Source organism: Neltuma alba, unplaced genomic scaffold (assembly GCF_004799145.2).
Source record: "Neltuma alba isolate B1F8T4 unplaced genomic scaffold, ASM479914v2 tig00013158_pilon, whole genome shotgun sequence".
In the NCBI taxonomy this organism is placed as follows: Eukaryota; Viridiplantae; Streptophyta; class Magnoliopsida; order Fabales; family Fabaceae; genus Neltuma; species Neltuma alba.
The window spans coordinates 179,603-204,663 of NW_021637469.1; the positions used below are offsets into that span (position 1 = coordinate 179,603).

Below are 25,061 nucleotides of genomic sequence, written 5' to 3' on the forward strand. Positions count from 1 at the left end.
AGAGGAACACTCTTTACTTCTCCTACCGCAGTGGGCGACAGGACACACAAACTCTCCTCTTCCTCACCACCGCAGCGGACGACGGTGCAAGAAGTTACGAACTGATCGACGATAACCGTCGTAACTAACTCTCACAAGGAGAGAGAAAAACTCCCACTCAGGAGAGAAAATGGGGCAGATTCCACACTCTTGGTGTTATGCAATCCTTAAACTGCATTTTTTTTTTCCAATTCACATTTGGGCAAGCTATATTTCATTGTGCATTAGTCTTTTCTGACTTGTGATGTGTTGAAAGTCTTGGATGTTGATGACTGGATATATTTGATCTTCAATATAACGGCGAGATTCTGATATTGCAGACATTAATTAACTCAAGCATGGGCTACAGCTAGAGAACATTTGACAAGAACTGCATCTCGTCTTGAGTTTGGTAAATCAAGATCCATTGAGAATTGTTCTAAGCCTGAAAAGGTGAGATTGAAGAATCTTTTTCCTTTGGGCGTCGCTTTGGCAATTATTTTCTATAAATTATTTAGTGTGAATAGTGTTGTGAATGACTAAATGATCAAGTCATTATTCAACATCTGATCGAGATTCTATAATACTAACCCCTATGACAAGCTGGGATTTAAAATTTACATCACACACCACATGCATGTTATAAAATACCTCCGAATAGAATATGTATCTGAGGTCAGGCTACAATCTGTACGTTATTTAACCATTTAATAAGTATGGCCGACTTGTCACGATATGTAAGACATAGTAATTAGTTACTTCCGGTCTCTGCCTATTTTCCGCCTTGTTTTAATAATTGGACATCCCAATCAGTGTCTCTTATCATGATCTGCAATTTAACCTCATGAAAAATTGAAGATCATTTTCAAATTACAAAGTGACGCGCTCACATTCTGGTTTCACTACATGACTTCCTAAAAGCAGAGAGAAAAAGAAAGCCAGCATAACAAAGTGAAGAAAGCAATTAGTTTGAAGGAAAACAGAAAAAATTCCAACTCACAAGACTACACCATATTAATTTCAAATATCATTTTTCTTTTATCTCCAAGAATAGTATGAATACATTTTCCCATTAAGAAGCAGCATCAGTCGAATCTTACTGTTAGCTTTTCTTGGCCGAGAATGATGACTAGATACATATATTTTGTCAAACTGCAAATATGAGAGAATGTAATAATATGAGTCAATATAATTTTTGGGTATAACATTAGTTAATAGATATTAATAATTGAATATAAGGTTTGCTTCAGAAAGAAGATATGTAACTAAAAATCAATCTCAAGAATTTAATTTTCTTGGTTACCCTCAAATCTCTGCTTGCTGCCTATAATCAGCATTGGCTGTGATGGAAATCAGCACATGGCCCATCATTTGATCCGTACTTGGTTATGAAATCCAGAGAAGATAAAAGCTTTAGTGCTTCATCACAATTTATACCTACAAATACAAGTGGCCAAATCATGAAGACTCTTTCCATAGCCTCCGCTGACAGTTGCAGAAGTTGAACTCTTTGGTAAATAGACAGAAATCTAGCAAAATAGAAGGACTTATGAAAAATAGTTTGGTTTTTAAACACAAAATTACAAGAAGATAAATCTTTTTCATCCTAAATATAATCATCTTAAGATTTGGTTGGTTACTTCCTTTCACTCATGCTTTTTATCACAAAACATATAAGTGAAGTCGTTTGAGAAGATAACATACTCACTGCAAGAAGCCAAGAAATTGAAATCCTAATTTTGGAAATAAATGGATTCAAACATAACAATAGAATTAAATCTATTACAAAGTAATACATTTCATTTAAAAGCATAATCTATGTTTGCCATGGTGGGAGCTATGGTGTACAAAAGTCAAGCTTAATAGATGAAATGTAAAATCGAGATACATACGGATCAAGTAATGGATTGTAGGTAATTTACCCATGATGAGTGTGTTTCTTTGTAGATTCCAAATTCAATTGGGACAGCATAAGTAGCAGCTCATTATCAGCATCATGAGATGTCTTGGACTCAAAATTCAGGGGACTAGATTGAATGATCTGAGAGTCCTTCAATTTCTTTGTTGAAGGGAATTGATGTTGGTCATCATCAATGTTCCGATGCCTCTTTTCCGGCAAATTTACCTCCAATTTCTTTTGTTGAAGGAAGTTTGTGTACTCCGAGACATTTATTGGGTGAACTCCACATTCTTTGATGAAGCAATCACGAATATAAACCCCCCATTTACGGATCTCACCGTCACCAAACTGAAATTGAAATCTTAGTTCCGCATCATTACCTCTTCCCCTTCTTCGGAGTTTTTGTAGTATGCAATCACAATAGAGGGGATCATACCACTTGAAAACATTATCTAAATCCTATTTCACCATTGAATAGTGCCATCCTGTTGGGCCTTTCGAATGGAAGCGAGAATCTTGCCTACGCCAATTATCGTTTCTATCATATAAACTGCATTTACATGATGAGTGACATTGGTCCCTTTCTTCAAGAAAGTTAAATAAATTACTTTAAAGTATTATATTTATAGTGATTCTCCAAACTAATTTGTCTGTTTGTAAACTTATATGGTATAATAATACATATAAGTATTACAGAGATAATGTAACATATACTATAACTAAATGCTAATTTTTTAGCTTCCTTAATCTTTTTATACTAATCAACAGGCTCTTATATTAAGGAAGCAAGTTGGCTTGTGAAAGTTATAACAAAGTCTGTTCATGTTCTGTTTTTAAGTCTCTACTTTGTTTTCATTCACAAACATCAATATGTGAATCAGAATCAGTTTAATTATAGTATTCAACAATTTTGTGAGATACTACAACTTTTCCGGTTAACACTTCAATGGGTTGAATCATTTCATCAATTCCAATTATATGTTGACAATTATATGTATGTTCCAGTTTTGTGTCGACATCAGACCACATACCAAATTTCATGATATGTTTTATGCTTCAATCCAATTGCCTGCATGACTGGACTTCTGCTTCAAGAAAAATACCAACGAAGTTGTTCGACAAGAAATGTCTACATTGTAACAAGCCAAGCAGAAATTAAAGCCTAATTTTTAAAATAACGGGGTTTAAACTCATCGAATAGAATTAAATATACCAGAAAGTGTGAACTTTTGACTCAAGAAGAGAATAGATATTCTGTTCAGAGTATACTAATTTAACGTGGTTATCCATGAATTGTTCTTGCTCGACATCAGTATTTTTCTGCGCCTCTTTTTCCTTGAACCCAACTCTGATTTCAATTCCCTCTCTGAAGTAACTTCCTGTACTCTGACTCCAACTCCATTTGTTGAAGAATTTCTTAACGTTCTGAGGCATATATTGGTGGGACTTCACATGATACGAAGCCATCACGTTTTGATATTTCAAGTTTATCATCCTCATCATATGTAACAACAGAGAATTTGAATGGAAGCTTTGCGTTATAATTGTTTCTGAATGTTTTAATGAACCTGCATGGACTACGCCATAGAAAAACATGATGCGAACTAAGTTCAATTCTGGTCATATCAAAATTCAGGCTGTGGACCTGTTTATCATCTGCTTCCCAACAAATTCGGCAATTCAAGCGACCGGAAAGGCTTTTCTTTAGCTTGAATTGTGAAGCAACAGAGTAGAAGATGTAAAGCCCTGCCAGCAAAACAGAATGGAACTGCAGAAGATGAGGATGATTGATAAATCCTGATTTTAATATATTATTTAATACTTTTTTGGGATATTTATCAATTAAAATGAGATAATTTGCATTGATTGTGGATATTTTGAATTAAATACTGATTGTATAAAGTTAGAGACTTAAAAGGAAATCTTATCATACTTTATCTCCTTTTAAATAATTGATTTTGGGCTTTATTACAGTATTTTAATGTATCTTTTGTAGGTCTCAAAGAAGGGAAATAAAGATAATAAGAAAGCTGAAAGGAAGAAGAAAAAATAAAAAAAGGAAATTGGAGACACAAAGCAACTTGAACATCAAGGCATCATATTATTATATTTTAATTCATTTAAGAAAAAAGAAAAGAAAAGCAAGCTGGAATTTCCATATCCACACACGCCAATCCTCCTTCAGAAAAAAATAGTGAAGTAAAAAATAAAATAAAAGAGTGTATGGGAAAAAATAAATATAACAACAGATAATAGAATTAATTAGGAGGAAAATTTGTTAAAAAAACATTTTAATATTCATACAACTCCAAACTGGATCTTATTAAACCAGTTCAAAAATTAAGACCAGAGGGAGCACTAATCATATTAATTAATTACTTTCCCACACACAACAAAGTAGTATAACTTGTAACCCTCATAACAAACAGGAATTTAAAATTTACAACAATCACACGTATCACGTGCATGCCATAAAATACCTCTAAATAGAATATCTCAGGTCAGGCTATGTTTTCCAGTATGTTATTGACCATTTAATAAATATGACCGACTTTTAACGAAATGTAAGACACACTAATTAGTTACTTCTGGTCTCTTCCTATTTTCCATACTGTTTTAATAATTGGACATCACAATCAGTGTCTCTTATATCAAGATCTGCAATTTAACTTAATGACAAATTGAAGATCATTTTCAAATTACAAAGTCAAGCGCACACATTCTTGTTTCAGTACAAAACTTTCTAAATGCAGAGAGAAAAAGAAAGCAAGCATAACAAAGTGAAGAAAGAAATTATTTTGAAAGTAAACCGAAGAATATCCAACTCATGAGGCTTACCCATCTTAATGCCAAACATCAATTTTCTTTTATCTCCAAGAACAGTATGAATACATTTTCCTATTAAGCAGCAGCATCCGCGTTTTTTACCGTCACCTTTTCTTGGCCGAGAATGATGATTAAATACATATATTATGTCAAACTGCAAAGACGGGAGAACATAATAATATTAGTTAATAGAATTTTTTTGGGTATAATATTAGTTAATAGATATTAATGATTGAATATAGGGTTTGCATCAGAAAGAAAGATGTAACTAAAAATCAATTCAAGAATTTAATTTTCTTGGTTACCTTCAAATCCCGGCTCGCAGCAATCAGCACATTGCCCATCATTTGATCAGTACTTGGTTATGAAATCCAGAGGAGATAAAAGGTTTACTGCTTCACCACAATTTACACCTGCAAATACAAGTGGCTAAATCATGAAGACTCTTTCCTTGGCCTCTGCTGACTGTTGCAGAAGTTGAATTCTCTTGTAAATAGACAGAAATCTAGCAAAATAGAAGGACTTGTGAAAAATCGTTTCGTTTTTCAATAGAACAAAATTACATGAAGATAAATCATTTTTCATCCTAAATATAATCATCTTAAGATTTGGTTGGTTATTTCACTTCACGGACATTTTTTTTTTATCACGGTATCTAATGAAACTAAGCTATACATACCAAGTTTCCTATTATGTTATGCTTTACTGGAATTCTGCATTAAGAGACATATCAGCGTATTTGTTTGAGATGATACATACTCATTCTAAGAAGCCAAGAAAGTGAAATCTTAATTTTGGAAACAATTGGATGTAAACACATCAATAGAATTAAATATATTGCAAAGTAACACATTTTTATTTAAAAGCATCATCTATATTTGTCCAGGGCAGCTATGGTATAACAATGTCAAACTTAGTTGATGAACTGTAAAAGAGAGATACATACCGATCAAGCAATGTATTGTAGGTTGTTTATTTATGATGAGTGTGTTTCTCCGTAGATTCCAAATTCAATTGGAGTAGAAATTCAGGAGCATAATGAGATGTCTTGGACTCAGAATTCAGGGGAATAGATTGAATGATATCTATATAAGAGTCCTTCAATTTCTTTGTTGAAGGGAGCTGATGTTGGTCATCATCAATATTCTGATGCCTCTTTTTAGGCATACTTACCTCACTTTCTTTTGTTGGAGGAAGTTTGTGTACTCTGAGACATATATTGGCCGAACTCCACATGCTTTGATCAAGCAATCACGAATATAGACACACCCTCCATCGATCTCGCCATCACCAAACTCAAATTTAAATTCAAGCTCCTCATTATAACCTTTTCCCTTGCTTCTCTGTTCATGTAGTATGCGTTCACAATATAGGGGATCGTACCATAGAAACACATTATCATTTGAATTCAATTTTTCCATTGAATAGTGCCATCCTGTTGGACCTTCCAAAGGAACGATAACATTTTCCCTATGCCGTTCGCAGTGACATGATGAGTGACATTGATCCCTTTCTTTTGAGGAGAAATGAGGCATGACAAAGCAGAAAATGAAACCTATTAAGTTTTCAAAATCTGGAGCAAGCTGAACACTCACTTGCATACCTTTATACCCTATTATTAACTTTTGTAAGTAAACCACTCTGGAATAGTACTTCCTTCAAAATTGCCACATTTTTCTTGCTTCAATGAGAATCTAACATATTGTAGTATTTCATGAAACGAATTCTCATCAGCATAATGACAGGACTCTTTTTGGGTACCCAAGTTTGGCTCCCGTCCCATTTGTTGAATGAAGTCGTGATATTTCGAGGCATATATTGGGCAGACTCCACATGCTTCAATCACACAATCAACAAGCTTCTCTCCAAATTTGGCAACAGAGAATTCAAATGACACCTTTGGCCTGTAATTGGTGTTTTGGTTGTCCGTTGCTTTGTGGAAGTTTATGAATAGGTCAGGATCACACCACAAAAAAACATTATGTGGTTCCGAATTTTCATTCGTATTAAATTGAAACTGAGAGCAATTGCACTGCTTACCATCATAATAAAGTTTGCATTGCAAGTCAGCACGAGAGGGATGCTGAGAAAGAATAGCGCAAAAAACGAAGCCGATTAGGTCGTTTGTGGTTGGAGACTCAATAGTTATATAGTTAGAAGCCTATGTTCTCTGATTAGATTCAAACCACCCTGGAACTTTTCTTCCAGGATAACAGACACTACCTCTTCGTTCTGTGTACGCCAATCGCTTCAATGAGAAATAAGAACTTTCCGTAACATGAGATAGAAAGCAGTTCTCCAATTTCAAGCAATCTCTCAGAAATAGGGACTCCAATTGTGGTGCAAAAGGTATTGAAATGTGTACAATCTCCAATGATATGCAGCCATGAGCGAAGACGGTTTTGATGGATGGCGGCAGTTCCGGCAGAGAATGAAGTCTTGTACAATTGGTCAAGTCTATTTCTTCCAGATTTGAAAGATACTTGATACTGGAAGGCAAGTTCACTACAATACTTCCACTCAAATCCAACGAAGACAATGAAGATAAGGAGCCGATGCTTTCAGGGAGTTCATACAACTGTTCACAACCACTCAAATCCAGTGAAGACAATGAAGATAAGGAGCCGATGCTTTCAGGGAGTTCATACAACTGTTCACAACCACTCAGATCCAGTGAAGACAATGAAGATAAGGAGCCGATGCTTTTAGGGAGTTCATACAACTGTTCACAACCACCAAGACTAAGCTTTCGATGATTTTGGAGATAACTAACTGAGGAACTAACCGAGGAACGGAGCGTTGAACCCGACATTATTTCATCTGCCAATGATGGAGATTCAATATGAGAAGTGAATTGTAGCGTCTTTAATGATGTGCAGCCGTAGGCATGTAATTCTTCAATGGATGGAGGAAGCTCTGGTAAAGATTGAAGGTCCCTGCAATAGCTTACATCAAGAGACTGTAGCCTGGAGAGATGCTTGATATTGTTTGGAAGCTAGTTAATGTGAATGACGACTCCAAAGAAAGTGATTTCAGAGATCGCAAAGCATCAAATAAGCTATGGAGCTTTGATTTGTCGATCATTCCCTTGTACCTCCAAAGATGAAGCTCCTCAAGAGATCTCATGCAACAAATGTCATTAATTGGAAGACTTCTTAGTTTGAAACCATTAAGAGAGAGCCTCCGAAGTTTGTCCATGTGCCCAATTGAAAAGTCTAAATTCTCGACTGGTGAGCCCAATAAATCTAGAGCAGTTAGTTTGTCTGAAGAGAATGAAAATTCCTTGAGACTAGAGCAAAACCCAACATCTAGTCGTGAGATCGATTTTGATTGGCTCCCTGCTTCCAAACTCTCTAGGTTTTTGCAAGACATAAGATTTACTCCCCTCAATCTCGGAAGAGATAAAATGGATGGATGCAGATGGCATAAACTTTCACACCCGAAAAGATTAACCCATTCAAGTCTTTCAGCGGTTGACAAATCTGGCAACTCTATCAATTTTTTGGATCCCTGAAGGTTTATATTCCTTAAACTCACCAAGTCCTGCAACAATTAAAAGCGAAATATTACATAGGAATCAAGAGTCTTAAATTTGAATCAGATTGTAAAAAGGAAAAATTATAAAACTCGTATTTGTATGTTATACCTGCTTGCCATCCCATAGTTTTCGAAGGTAGCTATTAGGCATGTGAAGTTCAACTAGCTTCTCGGCACAAAATGACATTGGCAAATACTCTAAAGGAAAATTGTCCCACTGAAGATACCTTAACGAATTAGGAAATGATTGAAGCCCTGAAGGAAGTTTCACAATGCATGATCTTTTATCGTTAGGTGAATAGAGTTTCAGAAGCCTTAAATTTGCCACCTCTCTAAAGACATCAGCACTCAATCAAAATCTTTAATTTGAGACAAACATAAACTTATGCCTTGAATTGCACCACTTCCCTGAACAACACAGAGGCCCAAAAGAAAATAATTAAATTGCTTTATATTAGCAATTTCCTTTCATTCGTTTTCAAGTGTTTAATTAGAAAGGTAAATATTTTTCTTACTCGATTATCTTTTAGGACGTCGATGATCTCATTAGAATTCCATAATCGACTGCGTCCTCCAGGATTCTTACACTCTTTGCGAACAATTTCAAAAGCCATTGATTGAATTAAATCATGCATCCATACCACGCCATGATGAAGACTTACCAAAGCCTTATCCACAAGAATTCCCAGACCAATGCTTGCGTGAAAGCCAAAGATGTCTAGCATTGCTTCTACATATTATCTAGATCTACCTTTAAAAAAACAAGCAATGTCTAAAAATATCTCCCTCACTTCGTCATCAAGTCCATCGTAGCTCAATTTTAACACAACTTGAATACCTTCAATGGCCATCCTCTCTAATTTTCTCAACGCACTTTCCCATTGATCTACAGGTCTGGACTGTAGAAGCGAACCCAAAACGGTTAAGGCCAATGGGATGCCTTTGGCATAAGCAAGTGCTCTTTTAATTAGTTCTTCATATTCACTTTCATAACCATCTTTGTGGAAGGCTTTGAGGTTGAAAAGCTCAAGTGAATTGTTGTAGCTCAATGCTTTGGCCTCATGTATTTTATCAACTCTTCCATTAAGCACATGCTTATCCCTACTTGTTATGATGACTTTACTACCAGGTCCCAAAGGAGGAGCTTCACTTTTCAACTCATCTAACTGCTTTGTGTTGCTAACATCATCAAGTACAATCAAAACTCTTCTACGATCGAGCCTCCCAAGAGATGTATCCTTTGATAGTTCTCGAAAAAGTTCATCACGTACATATTCTAACCCATGCTTTTCATATTTTTCCGTAAAATTCTTCAAGAAGCAGCAACTATCAAATTGAGAGCAGAGCTTGGTAAACACAACCTTAGCCATTGTTGTTTTGCCTATCCCGCCCATCCCCCAAATCCCAATTGTTGAGCATTCTTCTAGCAACAACTCAATATGATCCAAATTCTCAACAATTCCAACAATATTTTCTAATACACTTCCTGCGTATCCATGATTTAGTTTGTTGATGACGTCATTGACAATATTTTGAATAAGTTCTGCTTCATCACTGCTATAAAAAAAGAATTATGGAAGAAAGTATTAATGTATCAAATGAAAATTAATTAAAAAAATAATATATTAAATAAAGTGACAACTAATTGATGACGGTTTTTCTATATGATAAGATTATTATTTTTTAAACGACGACAAATTTCTTCATAGTTTTATCAAAATTGTGTGGATATTTTTCCTCCATGTTCAAAATTATTAAGAAGGATTCATTCAAACATAAGAAATGTATACATAATTTACTCTATTATGAGTTGTTCGTAATGACAATTAATCCAAAAAAAGGTTACGTTGAAGAGTTGAAAAATCAACTTTCATTTGATAGGGGAAAAAAGAAAAAGAGGGAAAAAGAAAAAAAATCAACTTTATGAGCTAAAGTATCCAATTTTGAGATGACGCCATTTAAAGAATGTCTTTTTTCATATAAACCCAACAATGTAAAGAAATTAATTTTATGTCATATACAGACGATTATTGCAATAAACATGATCCAACATCATTATTCGCTACCAGTTAATTAGTTGTCAGATAAGCTAATATGGAAAGAAAAAGCAGTTTATATGAAGATGAAGACCAATCACAGGAATAAATAAAAGCATGATACTCTGATTCAAACTTGGAGTTAGAAAAGGAAGAGTGACCTGTAGTTGCAGGAGTCTCATCCTGCTAGATTTGCAATCTCAAAAAGTGCTTGTCTCCACTCCTCCACCTTCTCTGGGTTTTTCTCCAAATGCTCTGTGAATGCTTTCTCATAAGCTCCCCTTTGTTTGCGTACATGAGATGGGTCGATTTCGTAGAAGATAGGGACAACAATTTGTGCCTGCTGTTGTTTGCAGCGAAGGATCTGAAGGAGCTCATTCAAACACCATTTGGAGGAGGCATAGTTTTGAGAGAAGACCACCACAGAGATGGATGAATCCTGAATTGCTTCAATGAGTGATTGGGAGATGTCATCGCCTTTTGGGAGCTTATAATCAATGTATATCTCAATATCTCTAGGCACAAGGCAGTATGGAGATGGCTGGTGAAGGATCTACGAGTGTCCTCTCCTCTGAAACTCAGAAACACATCATATTTCCTGGAAGAAGAAGATGATGATGGGGAAGCTATGGCAAACATGGTATTATGATTACTCTCTCGGATCTCTCTCTGTCTTCTTTGCTGAGAAATGGCAAAAGTCAACTAATGATGGAGTATGGATGGCAGCGGATAGACTTTATTCACTTTTTCAAGTCTTCAGAGCCAAATGACACGGCAACTGATACTTTTACTCTTTTCACATTTGAATTAATAACAAATTTCATTCCCATCCTAACCCCAGCACCTTTCTTTTAGCGATAAAAAGTAGTATATATTTTAGAGATAATAATTTGTGTAGGCTCCAAATGAAAACATTATTATCTAAGACCCATAAATAATACTATCTCCGATTTTTAATATAGCAGTTTGTTTGATTTTTATTTTGGTCCTAAATATAAGATTCTAATTCACTTTGTCTCTTATTTATTTATTTTTTTAATATGATTTTTGTAATAATCATAATTATAATCAATATATTTGATTAGCAAAGATATTTTAGAAAAGACGTGTTTATTTATTATAAATAACTAACTTAACTAGTTTTCTTAATTTATTCAAATTAGTTAACTAACTCTTATATTAATGATAGGTAGTATCACAATCTATCACTAATAATTATTCTGTTCGGTTTTTCAAGATAGACCAAAACATCATGACCACATTGTCTGTCCTTCATACCATGATTTACAGGGAAAGGTCGTACCCTCAATGGCATGTGAATGGTTTGTACGTAAAAGATGATGTTGGTGCTTCCTGCCAATCGCTCTGTTACTTCTCGGCGGCTTCCCCGCACTAAACGTAGCTAGGCGGAACGTTCCAATCAAAATTTAATTGCTCATTTGCTCTCAACTTTCACATGTTGGCGTTAGGGACATTGTTGTTACTAACTTCTATTTTTCAATATAAAAACTACTTACTAATTTAAATATATTAAAAATAAATAGATTATTTAATTATAATAAACATGACATGATCTTCTTAAAATATTTTTTTATAGAGTATTATATTATATATATCAATTTATAATATAAATAAATAGTTTGAAAAAATGATAAATATGATAAATATATTAAGATCTTATATATAATATTAAATTTAACTCACAACAAGTTCTTGTATCAAAAAACTGAATAGAGTAATTGTTAGTGATAATAGGGTCGATTCTGTTTGAAATTGTGTTAGATGATGGGTTACTATTTGTTAGTGATGATAGGGTCAATAAAATGATGGGTTCTAGTATATTTTGATGCTGCCTGTCCTGTAACAAAATAAATTGGAATATGTAGAAGATCCATTTGCCAAATTAAAATGCGCAAGGTTTGAGAACCAATGCACAGAGCAATAATGCAAAAGCCCCACCAACACCGACTGATCATCTACAAGAATAATTACCACAGTTACTATAATTAACATGAAAGGATGCAAAAATACCTATAAATTTTTACTTAAAGTGCCTCCATCACCATAACCTTTGCCGAGGTACAAAAGTATAATAATATAATAAAATTTATTTTTTGAAAAAAACTGAAGTAATTAAAGGAGGAGATTTCCATTAATGTGGTGGTTTTTAATACACATTATTAAAAGAGTATTTAGGTAAACCCACAAATATTTTTAAAAAAAAATTAATAAAATTACCTAACTCCTATATTGAAAATTGGAGGGAGTATATGTTTTTTTTAGGGCACATTAAGTTTTTTTTTTTTTTACCAGAGGGCACATTAAGTATGCAGTCAAGCCTTTGGGAGATTCACATTTTCATGAAAGCTTCTTCCTGTAAAAAAAAAAAAAAAAAAAAAAAACAAACAAACGAAAGCTTCAACGTAACTAAGGTCCAACAAAATGTGCGGCCTTCGCTGAAAAGTTGATGTTGATGCTCCATGGCAATTGCTTTACTATTTCACTGCAACTTCCCCTTAGAGTGGTTTGGAGGAATAATAATTACGCTGTTCCTTCTCTGCAGCTTTCACCAACTGATTGTAGTGTCAGAGTTTTAATTGTTAGAGCTAGTAGGGTCAATTGTGTTTGAAAGCGTGTTAAAGAGTACCAAACATGCAAACAATTAAAATCAAATTAAGACGTAACAGAGTAATTAAAGAGTACCAAACCTGCAAACTCCTACGTATATTCAGTCCAAAAAAAGAAATCCTCCGTATATTGAAAGCGTGTTAAAGAGTACCAAACATGCAAACTCCTCTTGTGGCCTGTTATAAAATCTAATTTTTTAAATGGGTTTTTTTTATTTATAAGATTCTTTTTAAGTTTGTCTAAGTATTTAATATATTATTACTTATTTTATCCCTAATTTAATGCATTTAATACATTCTTTTTCTTCATTTATTTTACTTTTTTTTACCATTCATTTATTTTTCTATTACTCTATCACATTTACCCATTTATATATAGGGATATATTTGGAAAAAAATTATATTTGTTACATATTAATCGTTTTTAACTAATATTAACTGTTTTCTTAAACTATATAATTTAGTTAAAAAGATGTTATAATAAGTGATAGAAATAGTAAGTTATAATTAATATGTGTTACTTTTTGGACCAAAACAATATCTGTTATTTAGAACTCAAGTCGTCGGCAGAATTGCACAGTTGGCTTCCATATTAAAGTGGTGCATGTCCTCATTGGAAAAGTTGTGACTGGAGGGAAGAATAAATGGCCCAGCATGAACTATTATACCAAGTAATTGGGCTAATAATATACACTATACAATGACATACAAACCTGTGGAAAGTTGAAAAGTCTTTCGAACAATCTTGGGTTTGATTTAAATATAAAATTAAAGTGTGTTTTTTTTTTTGGCAACAAAATTAAAGTGTGTTTTTAATTATCAGCAATCCTGAAAACAAGACACAGTTCTGTTGAGAAAAAAAAAAACAACTCATAATTCACAGGTATTAAATATACATAAATACTACGTATTGCAAGTTTGAAAACTCTTTTTTTTTTGTTCTTGAAGTTTTTTTTTTGTTCTTGAAGTATATTCTGATGCTACATGTACTGTAACAATTTGGAATATGTAAGACACTATTTTGCCAAACTGAAATGCATAAAGTTTGAGAACCGATTGACGGACTAATAATGCAAGAGCCAGAGCTTGAGGAAGCAGAAGCCATTGCAGTTTGTTTCAAAGTGTAGAAAGAACAGTTTGCACACAATGGTGATGACGGAAATAGTCTTCGTGGAATTGCCGGTATAAGAGATGCTGTTAGTATGCCGGCTAAGTTCAGTTCTGTGGTAACGAAGCGGAGTATCCAACAAATAAGTAATGATTCGGTGGAAATTTTGAATCAAAATTTAATGGCACTGTTCTTTTCCCCCCTGCCAGCTGATAGTGGGGTCACGTTGTTAATGTCAGTGATGCTGCTCCTACTCATGGTAGGTCCAAACAATGGAGTACTGGACCCAATTTGGTACTCCATAACCACGTGAGGTTTGTACAGTTTAAATATAATTTCATTAGCCAGTATTTAATTTAAAATGTTTAACTCATAATTTTTAAATAAAAAACTGTTTTTTATAAAACTGAAAATTTAAAAAATATCTTTATTTTTAATTCTGTATAAATTGAAATATTTTTTTAAAAATAAAAGTAAAAAAAATAGATCTGGCATGCGTTTGAAAGTGAAAGCTTGCTAAAGGATGCTCTTCCGTTTCTTTTTTATATAAGACAACTACCACTTCTACTTTATTCTATGTATAAGAAATATTTGTAAAATGTCACAAATTTTTTGGCTAGTTTTTAAGTTTGTTTCCATTAATTACTTATTTCAATACTTAATATATTTATTACTCCCTCCGTTCCTTATTATAAGAGACATTTGATACTTATGGTATGTTCCTATATATAAGAGACACTTAAAAGTTGTCTCTAGTTTTTTATATTGATTTTCTATTTTACCCCTATTTATTTTGTCTCCAACTCATACTCTCTCTTCCTCCCACTTCTCTTTCTTTTAATAATTTAATTATTCTCTCTCATACTCTCTCTCCTTATTAATGGGGCATTGTTGGAAAAAATATTATACTTTTTACACATTAATTGTCCTCAACTAATTTTAACTGTTTTTTTTATCAATGTAATTTGGTTATTTGTCTCTTATAATAAGGAACAGAGGGAGTATTTTATTTTGCAAAGCATAATTCATTCATCTTTCTCCATTACATTTTTTTTCTTTCATAATTCTCTTTATTTTAATAATTTCTTTATTCTCTCTCTTATACTTTTCCCCCTAATAAATAAGGGTATTTTTCCCAAAAAAAGACTCATAATTTTTATATATTTATTATCTTTAATTAATTTTAACTAACTTTTTAATCTATGTGATTTGGTCATATGTTTATTATAAAAATGGACAAAGAGTAAGCAATAACATTTGTTATTTTTTGATCCAAATTAATGCCTGTCATTTATAGTTCAAGCATAATTGCATGTATTGGCTTCTACTCCTAGAAAGAGTATATTATAGTAGTCCGCATCCTCATAGAAAGAGTTGTCATGGAGGGAAGAAAAAAATTATCTACGTATCTTGAAACCAGGCCGGACATAAGACATTTACAATATAAAATGGGTTTTACTTAATGTGACTGGATGGAATAATAATTATGGAGAATCTCATTTTAAAAAAAAGAAACTTGAATCAATAAAATGTGTTGTTATTTATAAGTCAAGTATTGTTAAAATCTATTATAAAGTGTGGGAATCAAATGTGATTTTAGATGTAGTAATTTCAATCTTCTTTTCGTAACATTCTTCCCAATAATGAATGACTCTTTCTATTTTTTAGAGTCATTTTCATCATTAATATTGAAATTAAGAAAAGCTTAGTATTCCTTTTTTTTTTTTTGGAAAAAAATCGAAGTAGCATCCAATTTTATCATTATTACTCATTTGGTGTAGTTTCGAAAAAATGACTAACTTTAAATTAAAGATAATATGAGAATAATATAATAAAGACCTTGACCTTATTAATGCTTTAATTTAGACACAAAAATCACGACTTAACATATTCCCTCATACAATCAATTCATGTCTTGTTTGAATTTTGGAATGGGATGGGATACTTTAAAAACAGTTTTTCAATCTTAATTTACAAAATAAGAAATAAGTATATAAAGAAATTTTATCTCAACTTACATAAATATTTTTATAAGTATTTATCATAAGTGAAAAAATTATCACAACTTTAAAAAATTAAGTAACTTAACTAATTGTTTTTAATATTTACAAATTAGTTATTTAGCCCAAAATTGTCAAACTCGTGGGTCTAAAAAAACTCATAATAGGAATATAAACTCGAATCATTAGAGTTTATTTTTATTAATAAACTAGTTCAATACCCATGTAATGCACAAGTATGAATTTATGATCTTTTATATCATATAAAAAGTTGAATTACCATAAAATAGTTAGCCGAAGATAACATTCTGTTTTAAATCATAATTTTAGCTTAATTTTAAGAATTGAATATCAATAAGATGTCAAAGCATGCAATATATATAGCTTCATTATTAACATTTTATTGTTTGGTGTTATACCCGTTATTTAAATAAAACCCATTATTTGGTAGAGTGACCTCTTTTGAAAATTTAGTCAAGCTAAAATTAGTGCATACTAGACATCGACAAATCTAGCATAGTTACTTTATACCTATGAAGATGATTTGTAGAAGAAACAGTGGCTTTTACTTTATGTATTATATATATAGTGAGTTGAAACTAACATATTTGATTCAATAATTATATAGGCTAACTTCATAATCAATAATCACATAGGATAAATATCAACAGGTACTTGATCAATTACTTGTTCTAAAAGGCTGTCTTTAAAGCGAATATAAGGAATAAAATCTTTTAGCTTGACCTCGTATTAAGGATTCAAGGTTCAACCTTCATTGTGGACGTTTTGAAGAAACTTCGGTTTCCAACTGTAGAGTCACTTTTGCTCCTAAATCCTCAAATCCACCTAAATTGTGAAAAATGAGAAGCATCATTAATTAACTCAAATAAGAAAGGCTTACCTTTCTTAATTGAAAAGAAGGCAACAAATTAGCCCTCTTCCAATGTGTAAATAGGTGAAGTATCATCTTCATAATATACGTGATATTATCCATTAAGTGTTGCCTTTGATTGCAATGATAACATTTATTTGACCAAAGTGATCTGCACGGAGTAATAGCAGGAAGATGAACAAAAAGAGGAAAAAAAAAAAAAGATGACTATCTATAGTCATATCATAATCCTTTGCTCGAAAAAAAGATGACTACCCTATAGTCATATCATAATTTGAAACAGCCCTTAGTAGGAAATTTTATTTTATCAACACAATGTGAGTCTCTTGATATATCACAACAGAAGTCAAAATCAGCATGAGATTATAAGTGCAATGTCATTTACAATATTTCACAAGCCATGGTTTATGAAAAACAAAAATTAAACAACCAATAGAACACTACCTCTAAATTACCATTCAACATTGCACAATGAAAGAAGGAAGGATAAACCTTCACCTTCGCCTCCACCAAAAACCATAAGATTCCATTAGCAAAACAGGAAAAAAAAAATAGAGTACCTACAAAATATTTGGTGAGGAGAAATTCTCAATCCACATATATAGTGATCATCTGTATAAACGTTCAAATTTTTCCTCTCCTCTCCCAATAAAATTTGTGAGGCGTTAAAAGCATTGGGAGAATAAAATAAGATGAAAAAAATATGAAGTAAAAAAAAAATCCTAACCAAAAAAAAAACCCAAATCATAATATCAAAATGCAAAACTCACTTGAAGACAACGATCGGGATTGAACGATGGTTGGTTGGGAGAGATTCAGCCACGATGGTATATCATCAAGAAGAAAGTAAGTGACGAAGTAGATGGAAAGAAGAGAGGAATCGAGAAGAAGAACTAACAAAAGAAGATGACGAAGGAACTAACCTTTTGCTACAACATTCTGCCACCAAACACAAACAAGGGAAAACATTTGAAAAATGGCAAATATGACTCATCATAATCCATTGCTCGAAAAATTTGAAAAGCTTAAACATGGAATGCATACCTTTCATGATTGCCCACAGAAGGTATAGAATCCTCTACTCCCTCCCTACTTGCAGTAAACTGACTGACGACTATAACCGCCTCCACCATCAATATTGGGCCACGTTTAGGACCTCATCACTTATTCTATTTTTTAATTTTTAAGTAAATACTATTATTATAATTAAAATAACACTGATGCAAAATTATTGTTTCTAAAGTTGCCAGCTATATTTTAGACAAGTATATTTTTTAAGTTGGAGTATTATGTAACTTATGATAATATATATAATGCTTTTTAAAAATTAAATATTTTAGATATTTCAATTATAAAAATATGAAATTCAAAACCATTTTATTAACTAAGAAATGACAAAATGGCGATTTCTCATCTAGAAGAAAATGCTTAGACTTATTTTTCTATTTAAAATTATTGAAGAAGCAATGAATAAATAAAAATAGGAAGGTATGAGAGAGAAATTAAATATCTTTTTAAATTGTTGAAACTGAATAAATAAAAAGATAATTGGTTATTAGGATTGAGAAGTTATATTATTTAATTTGAAATTTAAAATATTTAGTAACACTACAAGATTAATATAAATTTCAAATTTTGAAAATATATCAGTTATATATTCCATGATTTTTGGGATCAAGAAAGTTATTTTATGCAATTCAAATATGAAATATTTTAGATATATAAGTTTAAGACGTACAACAATATCATTAAATAAAAAAAATAAAATAAGATATTTTTATCCAATAAAAAATTAAGTAAAAAAGGCATCAGAGGGTGAAAAACGTGTTTAAATAGAGGATGTGTGCCTAAAATTTTGACTTTTGCAAAATAGAAAAATAATGCCGATCTATTTTTCATTTAAAATTATTGAATAATAACATATTAAATAAGAAATAGGAGAATGTGAATAAGAATTGAATGGGAATAAACAATAAATATCTTTGAAATAAACAACTACGGTTAACTTTAAATTTAAAATATTTTTTTAAGATAACTTCTAATTCTAAAATGTAAACAAACAACTCACCTAAAATAATTTGAGATAACTGTCAGATTCATTATGAAAGATAATTGTCAAATTTTATCATGATGGGAGGAATACATGATAGGAGAGGTGTGCATAAAATTTTAGTTTTACTAAAATATAAAAAAAACATATTTAAACTAAACATGCTCCCTCTAGGCACGCACGTAAAAGTGATAGAATTTGAATCAGTTTTTAATATTTCTCAGATTAATGGTAAATAAATAATAGCTTGTTACCAACGTGGATATATCCGACTATTAGAAACATGGATAGAATTATGGGTAAAAATGTGGCCTTTTTAAAAAAAAAAAAACAAGAAGAAGAAGAAGAACACTTCTCTACTCATAGGTGATGCCACGTGTTGCACTGCCAACAACTCATGCCTTGTGCCTTACTTTTATATATTAATAGATAGATTAATATTAAAAATGTATAATTAAATAATTAAAATATAAAAAATAACAATAATTCTATTTGAATATATTTTGAATCCAAATAATTAAAATTAAATCCGTCAGCCTTCATAATTTACCATATTCTATAAATAAATTTTATAAAATTCACATAAAGTCACTAAATATACCTAAATTCAAACATTTAGTATAAATTTAAAAGTGAGTTGACATAATTTTGTCAAATAAAAATGTAAAAACAAGAAACTCAATGAGTGAACTCATAAGGTCAATCGAGTTTACGGCTAACAAGAATTTAATATCAATTTAACATGATTATGTAAATTGAAAATGTAAAAATGTTAAACTTTGAGACTCAACTCGTTAGTTTAACAACAATGATTTAACTTTTATATTAAAAATTGAATATAGTAATATTTTGACTGAGTTTTTTAACATTTCATTCGGTTTTTAATATAAAACCTATTTAATAATATAATTTATATTATAAAATAGATTTTATATTAACAGAGGACTAGTATTTTTTTCCTCTTCCAATCTTTTCTCCATCCAACACTGACTCATCATCTACAAGAATAAATTACCACTGCAACCGGACAACCGAAACAGCCAAATGTACTACTTCACGTGGCAGGCCAAAGGTGGCTTTCCCTCTGCACTCTTGCCCCGCGCAAGCAGTTATGATTTTGGGAAGACTGAAGAGGCTTTACCCGCCTTTGCCCCCATACTGTAACAGCTATATTTTACTGCGTTCACCTGGGGTTAAAAAAAAAAATTGTGCTAAATAGTATAATCATTTTAGTTAGGTTAGTCATTTCCTAATCGAGCCTTATTATCTTCAAATAAATTATTATTATTTTTAATTAATTCACATGTTATTTTATGTTATGTATTAGAAAAAAATGCCCTGTTAATATCAAGTTTAAACTTGTCATTTTCTAATCAAGACTTGTTATTTCCAGATAAATTATTATCAAACCAAAGTAAAATAGTTAACTTATCTTATTTTTTGCATTATAATGTTAAAAAATTATTTGTGACCCAATAGTCACTGTATTTTTTGTTGGCTCAAATAATCATGGGATAGTGGGATCAAATCTTCCCCATCATTTTCCTCAACTAATTTCCCATCACCAAAAAAAAAAATAGTTTTTTTGTTTGTTTCTGCCTATTACTTATGTTCAATTTAACCTAAAATGGGTGATTAATAAATATCAAGAACTCCTGATTTATTAGACGCCCTCTAGATCTAATTTGAATTGAAGGAGTATTTTAATTCTAAATATATGAATTCAATCTATTTTATCTTTCAAATTTATAATTTTCTTGTTACACCGTTATTGCTATCGTACACATTGATGGGAATTTATATTAATGTGGTAGTTTTCAATACAATTATTAAAGGAGTATTTAGGTAAATCAAACACATATTTTTTAAAATAATAAACTTAACTCCATAAATTAGTTACATAACTCCTATATTTAAAATTGGAGGGAGTATTTTTTTTTTTTTTGGGCACAGTAATTATGAAGTCAAGTCATTGGGAGAAGGACATTTGCATGTGAAAGCTTCTGCTTAACTAAGGTCCAATAAAATGTGTGGCCTACGCTGAAAAGATGATGGTGATGTTTCATATACCCATTGCTTTGCTATTTCACCGCAACGTCCTCTGACTTAATGGGGTTTGGAGGAATAATAATTACTTTGTTACTTCCCTGCAAATTTATAATTTCTTGTCCAAATTATTTTTATTGTTCACATATATTAAGAGAGTTCGTAGTTTCACAAATTAGTTATATATATATATATCTATCTTATATTAAGAGTTGGGGCTAGTATTATTTAGAACTCAAGACTTACGGTGGAATTGCACGCATCGGCCTCCACATTGAACTCGTCCATATCCTCAACCGAGAAGTTGTGCATAAAGGATTGAAAATTCCCCTTGTTGTTTGGATGTGAAAAATATAGAGAGAAAAGAATACTCAAAAATAAAACTTTAAAAAATAATAAATCTTTTGCAGAAAATTTTCCTTCACAATATTTTCTCCCATTATGTTTCACTCATTTTTTTTCTTTTCTCTCATTATTTTTCTCTTATTTTTTCTTCCATCCAAATCTAGCCTTCATGTTATATTAAATCAGGCGATACATCCACTATACAAGGACATATAGGAACTTGTAGGAAGTTGGAAACACCTTGGAACAATTTTGGGTTTACTCTAAATAGAAAATTAAAGTTTTCTTTTAATTATCAGCAATCCTGAAAACAAGACACAATTTTATTGAAAAAAACAACTCTTAATTCACATATCTTAAATGTACATAAATGCTATGTATTGCATGTTTGAAAACTCCATTTTTTGTTCTTGAAGTGTATTTCGATGCTACATGTACCGTAACAAACTGGAATATGTAAGAGACTATTTTGCCAAACTGAAATGCATAAGGTTTGAGAACCAATGCACAGACTAATAATGCGATAGCCACGCCAACATTAATTGATCATCTGCAAGAATATAATTACCACAATTACCATAATATGGCAAATTGGCTTGTGCAAGTTATGGCACGTTACATTCATACTCTGTTTTCAAGTCTCTACTGTGTTCTCACCTATGTGTTCTCATCTACAAACATCAATATGCCGATCAGAATCAGTTCAATGATACTCAACAACTTTCATCTAAAACTCAATTTGGAGGAGCAATAGCTCATCCCCTGTTTTTCTTTACTCTGTTTATATCAACAAACACCAACATGCCCATTAGTTAAAAGCAACTTATTTTATTTGTTTGAGAAATCTTTCATTGATATGTTGTTTATAAGATTATCATTTCCCTGGAATGGAATTACTGAACTGATGAAAAAAAGCTCAAAATCTCAAAATTCAACCATTAGTGCAATAATTACTACAAAAAAAGGGCATCAAATAGTCTTCTTTTTTTTTTTTTTGCTGGAACCTATATAGTTGACAATCTTTAGCATGTAATCATTGTCAACACAGCTGGGAGAGTATTATGGTCAAGCATGAATACATGCTCTTAATTTGCTACTTAAAGGAGGAGATAATACCTATTCAATCATTATGACCTTGCGTTTTCGGGAATTCAAGATTGAACGCCGCCGATTTCCCCTGTTGATCAACATTGTAATATTCTGAGGCATATATGGGATAGGCTCCACACTCTTTGATGAGAATATCACTACCAATTCCAAAATCGAATTTGAACAAAAGATTTTGGTCATAAGAGGTGGTTTCATGGTTTCTTCTTTTCTCTTCAATCTTCCTGACTATCAATTCAGATAGTTTTGGATTAGAACGTAGGAGAACATTTCCAGGACTGAATTTTATGAGCGATGAAAATGCAATTTCGCGAGTCATTTCATCCAATGTAAAGCCGAAGGAAATTTCAGGGGCCATATGCTCTTCCCGTGGGAAGGAGTCAGGAACAACGGCGCAAAAAACAAAACCCGCTAAATTGTAAGAAGCTGGAGGTAGTTCGATGATGCTCGAATCATTTTGGGATCTATGATTCCCAAACAACTTCGGAACCTTCTTCCCTGGGTAACAAACTGTAACATCATTCTTCTCATGAACTGCTTTCTCTAACAACAAATTGGCTTGTTCTTCAATGGCGCCCAGATCTAAGTTCACACAGTTGATGAATGAAAAGATTTTCTCACCATAATTCTCAGATGTGCTTGAAATTGTTGAAGCAGACACCGTCTTCAGTGATGTGCAGTCTGTGGCAATCAACTTTCTAAGGGATGGAGGAAGTTCCGGTAGACTCCGAAGCATGGTGCAACCTTCTACAGATAGATAGCGTAGCTCAGAAAGATGTGTGATATTGTGGGGGAGTTCAGTTAGGTCGCGCCACTCCTTCAAAGACAACACTTCTAAAGATGGCAATGCATCAAATAGAACTGCCATCTTTTGAATACCAAGGCACATGAGTTTAAAACGACAAAGCATGGTCTGTGGAGGATACCAAGGACTTAAAGTATGGAGCAGGAGACGATTGAGATTTCTAAGGTGATGAACGAAGGAGAGGTTGAACGAGAGTGCTGTGCAATCAGTGGCATCTAATAATTTAAGGGAGGGGGGAAGCTCTGGTAAATATTGAAGATTCCTGCAACCTCCCAAATAAAGCTCTTCCAGACTCGAGAGTTGCCTGATATTATCTGGGAGTTCAGTTAAGTCACAGCACATCTCGAGAGTCAGTGATTGGAGGCTGCATAAGCTATCAAATAGCACATGTAGGTCGACACTGTCAATCTTCTGGCTGGAAACACGGAGTTCCTCCAGATATGTCAAGCAACTTAATACCTTTAGATTCTTCAATTTTGTATCACAGAGGTTGAGTCTTCTAAGCTTTGAACAACGCCCAATTGATGGGCTCAATTCTTCTATATCATTTCCATCTAAATCTAAAGATGTTAGTTCTTCTGATGACACCGAGAACTCCTTAAGACGATAGCACCCAGTTATATTGACTTCTTTGAGAGATTTTAGATGAATTCTACTTTGGAGACTCTCAAGGCTATGGCAGCCGCTGACATCCAAAGAAATGAGACTATGCAGGGATAGGAGAGATGCATGCACATGACACAAACGTGCACAACCACTCAGATCTATGGTTTCAAGACTACGAGCCTTGGAAAAATCGGGTAACTCCCTCAGCGCAAAACAACATTCAAGTTTTACTCTTCTTAATTAGCTAAATCCTGGAAACCATTAGGAAATATTAAAAACACAAATAAATAAAGGCATTACATCGGAAATCAAAGATCTCAATATTAATTAATATTTAAAACTAAAAATGATATATAATACCTGCACTCCTTCCCAAAGTGTTTCAACCCGGCTCCATTCCAAGTTAAGTTCAAGAAGAAGCTCAGCACAAAATTTGATGGCAAGGACTTTCCTGGGTATCGCCAGGACTGTAGTGAAGTACCTTATTTTGGTAGAAATTGACTCAAGACCTGCTGCAATACCCAATTCATCTGACATAATCTGAGTTAATGATGAGTAAACTTTAAGAAATCTTATTCTTGTCATTTTATTAAAAGTCTCAGCAGTCAAATCTAAAGGTCTATTAATCTCATCTGTATTGAATATTATGCCTTCAACCTCTTTTTCTCCCTGAAAATTACAAGTTTAGACTTTATAAACAGCAAGAAAAATAAAGAACATTTTCTGGCATTGGTGACCAATAACGTTTTCTTAGAATGAGAGAGAAGAAGGTATATTCTTACCTCACAATTTTTCAATACATCATAGATTTCGCTAGGATCCCATAATCTACTCCTTTTTCCAGGTTCACTGATATTCTCTTCACGAACAATTTGTAAGCCCATTTCCTGTATTAAGTCATGCATCTCAACTTTTCCATTGGTTGTGACAATCAGAGCCTTATCTTTAAGGTTTTGCATGCCAACAGTTGGATGGAATTCATAGCTCTTTAATAGCTCTTCTACAAATGCTTCATTTTCACCCTTTAAGAAACATGCAATGTCTAGGAAAGTTTGCTTCTCTTCATAGGCTAATCCATCATAACTCAATCTCAACACCTTTTGAATTTCGTCATTTGGACTCCTTGCTCGTAGTTTTGTCAACACACCATCCCATAAC

The 25,061-nt window shown here is 32.5% G+C and overlaps 1 protein-coding gene and 1 pseudogene across 1 annotated transcript; both read right to left on the bottom strand.

The window, feature by feature from the left end:
• Window positions 1-6,905: 6,905 nt before the first annotated feature.
• On the bottom strand, window positions 6,906-10,956 carry LOC114734918 (TMV resistance protein N-like; annotated as a pseudogene).
• Window positions 10,957-22,505: 11,549 nt separating this feature from the next.
• Window positions 22,506-25,050, bottom strand: LOC114734919 (disease resistance protein RPS4B-like). The gene is made up of 3 exons (XM_028922564.1): window positions 24,686-25,050; window positions 24,264-24,572; window positions 22,506-23,894 (listed from the first exon to the last, which is right to left on the bottom strand). Exons 1-3 carry the CDS (start codon window positions 24,860-24,862, stop codon window positions 22,506-22,508), a joined length of 1,875 nt encoding a protein of 624 aa, XP_028778397.1. The 5' UTR covers window positions 24,863-25,050.
• Window positions 25,051-25,061: the final 11 nt, after the last annotated feature.